Below are 7,455 nucleotides of genomic sequence, written 5' to 3'. Positions count from 1 at the left end.
TTAAGCCAGATTTATCAAAATGCAAAGTATTTTTATTTTCTCTAATTGTCTTTGGTTCAAGTATTGTGAATGAAAAACCTAATTTCTCTTTTTAGGACTTTTTGGATCAATTTAGATTAGTTGGATTTCATATAATAAGGCTTGTAAACGGATGGTCTTTACTCATTTAGAAAAAAGAAAAAAGTAACATTAAAAAATTACTTTTTTTTCAGTTAATATCAATTAATTTTTAAAATATTTTATTAATCTCAAATTTTAAATTATGAACCTTAAATAATAAATCTTTCAGAACATAAGAATTTTTAGAATTAAAAAAATTGAGTAACTAAAAATTAGTTTCGGTATTTAAAGAAAATGAAAAAGAAAAGAAAAAAAAGTAATTATACAGCTAAATATGCGTGTATAGGTTCAAAAAGCTGTTTGCACTAGAAAAGGCTACTCCACAATTATTCTTTGCTCCTTTGGTGGGACTCGGTGATATATTACGTTCCACATGATTATAATTGTGCTAATTTAAATCGAGATAGGCTTCATGGCCCGAAAAGTAACAATGCCAAATCACTTAACCAAATATAATATGGCAATCACAATTCAGATGAATGCTTAAAATTAGAAACTTTTTAGTTTTTCCAACATTACATACTCTAACTCTTACACTTTCTACCATTAGATAGACTTAACTATGTATATATACATTAGCTTTAGATGTGAAAACTATAGAACTCTTAATAAAAAGGATAAAAATCTCTAGAAATGACCATATAAGAAAAATTCAAAAGATTACATATTAGATAGACTTAACTATGTATATCTACATTAGATTTAGATGTGAAAACTATAGAACTCTTAATAAAAAGGATAAAAATCTCTAGAAATTACCATATAAGAAAAATTCAAAAGATTACATATTAAAGTTACCAATTAAAAATTTTTATAGAAAATATAAAATTTAAATTTTTATACGTTTGTTGTGTATTTATTAAACTTAAAAATTAAAAAAATTAACTAATAGTAACCTATAAGTAACCTACTAAGCTGCTAGTTAAATCCTAAAAAAGAGTTTAATTATTTTATTAATTTTTATTTATAATTTCATCAAATATTAACTTTAGGTGTTTAAAAGTTTATAATTGAATCTTAATATTAAAAGATTTTTTTATTATAAAATAAAAAAAAAATTATTTTTCTGAAAAATTATCCGAACTTTAAATCTTTGAATACTTTTTTTAGAATTTTGGATTAGTTTGTAGCATCCCGACGAACTTCTAGTTTTATACGATGTTCGCCTTATCCCACGGTGAACTTTGAGTAAGGATCGTCCCACAAAATAAAAAAAAGTTGGATTTCGGAATATAAAGTTGGATTAATTTTTTTGTTAGAAATTAAGTTTTTTTTATTTTATAATAATAAAAACGACTAATATTAGATTAAAACTTTAAATTAGGTCATTCTAACCTTTTTTTTTTTGTTAAAAATACCATTCCGTTTGAAATATTTGTTTTTGCATTTATTTTTTGGTGACTTATTTTTGCATTTGATATATAATGAATTATGAAATATTCTAGAAACAAATACTCTAAAATTATTGTGTTTTTTTTTTCTAAAAAATGACAACTAATAAGGTTCTAATTACAAATTTTTATCTAAGGTTCTAAAAATGACAACTAATAAGAATTAAATTACAAAATTTTAACTTGATAAAGATTTAATTTAAAAATAGTATTTAGTAGTTACATATTAAATAGCACGCACGTATTCAGTTTTATAAGGAAAAAAACACGATATTTTCCATTAATGATTTAATTTCTCCTTAACTAAATTTTACTATTTTTAATATGCTATCTTATAGATTCCTCTATTTGAACCTGCCAGTGGTTGGGAATTGAAATATTACCCACTAAATAATCTTTACTTCGATGAAAAGGAAAAATAAAAGTCATTGCTATAAAATTGATCAAAACTACCTAAAGCTGAGGCAGTGAGATATTAATGGGCCAGAGTAAATCTATCATATAGTCAAAAGAAATTACTTATCAAACAATTACTTTTAATTTGTTATGGAGTGACTTTCAAGCTCTTAAAATGATGGTGGGATATCAATAATAAGTATTTGATATATAATGATAAAAACTCATATATATGGCAGTGTATAGTACAAGTTAGTACTATTAGTTTTGCATATGGCCATGGTCATTAGGTATCCATAGCCAACAACCACTAAACACAACATTCCCACCCAAACCAATAGAAATCATATAAAATCCAGCTCTTTGTTCCCCACAAACCCCAACACAAACCTATTTTCGACTTTTCATAGCATAAGAAGCACAATAAAGGCATTGTTTCCTCTCCGATACACTATATATCTCCTATCCAAAAAATACGTACGTACACTTCATCCATCTTAGGTGTAAACGAAAAAATCAATAGTAAATTAATTATTTAGATAATATATATATATTTATACGTAAATATACGATAATTAACTTTTAATATGTACATAATATGTTTTCATATTTTTATAATTATTTACTATCAATGTTTTAAAACACTTTTAATTAATATAAATAAAAAGTATTTTTAAAACATGTATTAACTATATTCCAATTAAAAATATTTAGTCCAATTTTTATTATAGAAAAGTATAGGGTACCAATATATTATCTATCAACTTATTGCCAATAATAATTAATTATTATATTTTAAATACATGTATAAAGAGATTCATCTAGAAAATATACCTATAAAGACATTGATACGTGGTCAGGAGGACATTTTCGTCATCTTAGAGTTAAGGGACGGAATGGTAATCTTGTCATATTCATAGATCTGAATACTAAAAGAATTGTATCATGTCAGTCTTGGACATCAAGAAGACCAAGAGTCCGTCTCAAAAACAGTGGTGCTGAAAGGGCAACAACTCATAAAGCCCATTGGACTAAGTCAGGACAGTAAGAAGCCCAATAATGCTTTTCAAATTCAATGAGAGGCGTAATTTATTATTAATTTTCGAATTTTTAGGCATTTATGTTAGTTTGTTTTGTTGTTAGAGTTTGTTGAAAGATTTAAATTACTCCTAATTTGCTTAGTAGTATTTTTAGAGATTTTAAATTTAAATCAAATCTGATCTAATCTAATAAGATCAAATTTGATTTAAATTAGTTATCATATCTTTAGGATTTTAAAATTTAAATCAAATCTGATCTAATTCAATAAGATCAAATCTGATTTAAATTAGTTATCTTATCTTTTAGTTAGTTTGTTAGGTGCCTATTTAAACACCTTTGGTGAGACAATTTAGATAACTTTTGATGAATAAAATTTCTTTAGTGCTTTATGCACATTTTTTGTGTGTGATTAAGTGAGGTGAGTGATTTGCTTCGCTTGTTGCATGGAGAAAATTGAGTGATTTAATTTTCATCCCTCTGATCTAGGTTGTCAAGGACAAGTTCTTTGAAGGTCTAGTAGGGAGCCCCTTCCGGCGACCTAGGTTGCTAAGAACAGGTTTCTTAGAGGTCTAGTAGGAAAACCCTCCCTTTATCTATCCTTTGTTTTTTTTTAATTTAAAATTTCTAAAAATACTACTAAGCAAATTAGGAGTAATTCAAATCTTTCAACAAACTCTAACAACAAAATAAACTAACATAAATGCCTAAAAATTCGAAAATTAATAATAAATTATGCCTCTCATTGAATTTGAAAAGCATTATTAGGCTTCTTGCTGTCCTGATTTAGCCCAATGGGCTTTATGAGTTGTCACCCTTTCAGTACCACTATTTTTGAGACGGACTCTTGGTCTTCTTGATGTCCAAAACTGGCATGGTACAATTCTTCTAGTATTCAGATCCTTGAATATGACAAGATTACCATTCCGTCTCTTAGTTCTAAGATGACGAAAATACCCTCCTGACCACGTATCAGACACTTTCATTAGACATAGCCATTAAAATGTTATTTTTATTAGACACATCTACAAAGACACTTTTATTAAAGATAATCTTAAACCTGAGTTGGCAGAAATGCTGTTGGTACCATAACGAAATTGTTCTATGGTGGTTATAGGGCTTGATTTTTATTTGAAGTAAAAGTGTTACTTTTATTTAAAATGTTGCTAAACAAATAAGTCACACTTTTTAAATAAAGATCATCATGACAAGATGTTTTTAGCATCTTCATTGGAGTAGTTGCCTTGTTCTATTATTAACATATACATATTTTTCATGGGAGCCACTCAGATAAAGATGCTGAAAACGTATTTTTATAAAGATGTTTTTTAATAATTAAAATTTAACACATATAATCGATTAAATTGTGTTATTTTTGTCAAAATTAGGCTAGACAAATTGATTTGATTAAACAATGGTTAATCAAATCTTGAACTGATCTAAATTAATATTATTTTTTTATAGGAAATGACTACAATACTCTATTATAGAAAATGACTAAAATACTTCTATTATATATATTAATTTTGAGAATTCTAAATTTTAGTCTTTTATTTTTCTATTGTAGGATTAGAATTTAATTTTTTTTTATATATATATATATATATATATATATATATATATATATATATATATATATAATAAGAGTATTTTAATCATTCTCTATAATAAGGATATTGTAGTCATTTTTATAGAAAAAAATAATGTTAATTTAGACTAATTCAAAATTTGATTTATTATTTTTTCGGTTAAATCAATTTGTCTAATCTAATTTTAATAAAAATAACTTGATTTAATCAATTATATATATTAAATTTTAATTATTAAAAAATATCTTTTAAAAAAAGACGTTTTAGGCGTATTTTCGTAAGTGGCTCCCATTTCTCATACATAACATCATGTATGTGGGACCTCACATAAGGAACCTCCAACGAAGAGTACTCCCTCATCATCATATAAAATCATGGCTAAGAGTTGTTGTTTACACTCTAAACTGACCCTCCAAAGCACTACACTCAAATTCAATCATTCCAAAACCCTTGGGCCTTGATCGTCTTCCATTCTTTAAAAACAACCCCCTTCCTCTCTAACACCCAAAGTTGCATTGCAACAAGACACTTTCATCTTATTAGCTAAGCAAGGATCATCCATCATGTCCATAACAGGAGGACTAATAGAGAAAGATATAATGAACCACCACAAGAAAACATTCCACCGGAGAAACGACTCCGGCGAGCTCGACGTGTTCGAAGCAGCAAGGTATTTCTCAGGCTACAACGAGTCTGTTATTGGCCACAACAAAAATGCATACAGTTACAGTAGTAGCAGCTGCTACTCTTCCGGAACCGCCGCCGCCGGAGCCGGCGCCTACAGAACCCACCACACTAACAGGGCAAGAATCAGCTTAGACATGCCAATGAGATCCTTGCTCCCTCAAGAATTCCATGGCGTCGTGGCCGATCATCATCTTCATCAGAAGCCATCTTCACTCAAAAACAAAGAGAACAAAAAAGTTATTAGTAAGCAACCTAGCTCGCCAGGTGGAAGGCTAGCAAGTTTCTTGAACTCACTCTTTAGTAGCCAGTCAGCATCATCAAAGAAGAAGAAACCATCGTGGAAATCTACGGCTTCTTCTTCTTCATCATCAAAATCCACGAAAGATAACAACAACGAAGATCATGATGAGTTCCCTGCTGGTGGTTGGAGAAGAAGAAGAAGAAGCAGTATTAGCCACTTCGGAAGCTCATCAAGCACTGACGCTTCGTACTCTTCGAAATCCGCGTTGTCAGGCTTCCGAACCCCTCCTCCTTGTGTTCATGCTCAAACCCCAACAAAGTGTTCTTCCAATTTCAAAAACTTCTCATTGGACGGTCATGATGATAGTAACAAAACCGCAGCAGCAAGCACTGCCGCCATTACCACTTTGCAAAATGAGTTCTCGTTGTTCTTGGACGAGAAGAAAAAGAGGGATCCGAAAACAACGACGACAACTTTGTTGTTGTCGGAAAAACAACGGAACTGGATCAGTGAACTTGCTGAGAAGGAGAAGAAGTGGTTGCAGGAGAATAATAACAACAGAGAAAGCATGAATGATGATGAGATTGATGAAGGTGCAGAGAGTGATTCAAGTTCTGATCTGTTTGAGTTGCAGAACTATGATTTGGGTTACTATTCAAGTAGCGGTTTACCTGTTTATGAAACCACCAACATGGATAGCATCAAGAGAGCTGCACCAATTTCCAATGGACCTCTTTAAATTTTCATACCACTCTGTATATTTTGTTATCTCTCTTTTTTCCTTAATTAGCTTCTTTAATTAGTTAGACTCATTCATGAGAGAACCTATGAGAAAATGGAAAAATATGTTGGATTTTGCTTGTTTAATTTGTATTTTTTTTAAATTTCCCTTCTGATTTTCTTAGCTTTTTACAACTTTAATTTTTTTTTTTTTGATTCTCCGTATGTACAGTTTGGAATGTTTGGTTGTCTTATCTAAGTTTATCATCAATTCATCAGCTTCTTCTTTTTCTCTTCCTTTGCTTTTGGAACTTTTTTTATTTGTTTAATTGAGCATGCAAAAATCAAATTCAAAAGTTAATATGTAATTTATTTACTATTAATTAATGATTTCCTAAGATGTACTTTGTTCCGTGATTATAGGGTTATTAACATAGATTACTGGCAGTACTGTTGGCAGCAATTAGTAGGATAAAAATATTTAGTAACTAAAAAAATTAATTAAAAATAATTAAAATTTATTTTATTTAATATTAATAAAATAAATTTTGATGGTTTTTCTTTTTATTTTTTTAACATTACCGTTATTAGTATTTAGCATCCTTATATTAACCGTAACTATTTAGTGATGGAACAAAATAATTATTAAACATACTGAAACTAATCTTCTCGAACCATTTTGTCTGCATGCAATGAGTTATTTTGATGCAGGACTGCTCAATCCTTCGGTTTTTGTTCGGAATGTTACCAAAACATTTTAAGAGCCGGGTGTTAGATCTTTTTCAGTAAAAAATTTATTCTAGTCTTTTTTATGATCCACCACTTATCATAAAAAATAATTTTACATCAATTTTCATATTATAAATAATAAATAAAAATTTAAAGTATTTTTTTATTAAAAAAACTAACTTTAATTTTTATTATAGTTTTCACTTAATTAATTAAATAATTAAATAATTAAAATAAATGTAGTTATTATTTTTTACGATAATATTAATAAAATTTATAAATTCAAAATTAATTTATTATTAAAAATATTAATATTAAAAAAAATTAATAACTTTATATATAATAATACATAATATATAATTCGATATTAAATTAAATTAATTTATAAAATTATTTAATATAAGAAAAACATAGTGGAGTTCTGTAATTAATGATAAGCATTGTAAAATTGTTATATATGTTCAATCAAATCCTCTTTTAACTGTTAATGTTATTATCTATTGTAAAATTGGAGTTTTTTTTTTTTTTTTTTTTATCAAAATTG

General features: G+C 27.9%; 1 protein-coding gene across 1 annotated transcript; it reads left to right on the top strand.

Annotated features, from left to right (window-relative positions):
• Nucleotides 1–4,950: 4,950 nt before the first annotated feature.
• On the top strand, nucleotides 4,951–6,453 carry LOC130982403 (protein BIG GRAIN 1-like E). Its single transcript, XM_057906399.1, has one exon. The coding sequence runs from the start codon at nucleotides 5,098–5,100 to the stop codon at nucleotides 6,199–6,201; it is 1,104 nt and encodes a 367-aa protein (XP_057762382.1). The 5' UTR covers nucleotides 4,951–5,097; the 3' UTR covers nucleotides 6,202–6,453.
• Nucleotides 6,454–7,455: the final 1,002 nt, after the last annotated feature.

This window comes from Arachis stenosperma, chromosome 5 (genome assembly GCF_014773155.1).
Source record: "Arachis stenosperma cultivar V10309 chromosome 5, arast.V10309.gnm1.PFL2, whole genome shotgun sequence".
In the NCBI taxonomy this organism is placed as follows: domain Eukaryota; kingdom Viridiplantae; phylum Streptophyta; class Magnoliopsida; order Fabales; family Fabaceae; genus Arachis; species Arachis stenosperma.
This window is presented reverse-complemented; position numbering and strand designations above follow the sequence as displayed.

What these genes read in the sequence shown, in the direction of transcription:
- LOC130982403 (XM_057906399.1), top strand. Translation starts at nt 5,098, where the DNA reads ATGTCCATAACAGGAGGACTAATAGAGAAAGATATAATGAACCACCAC.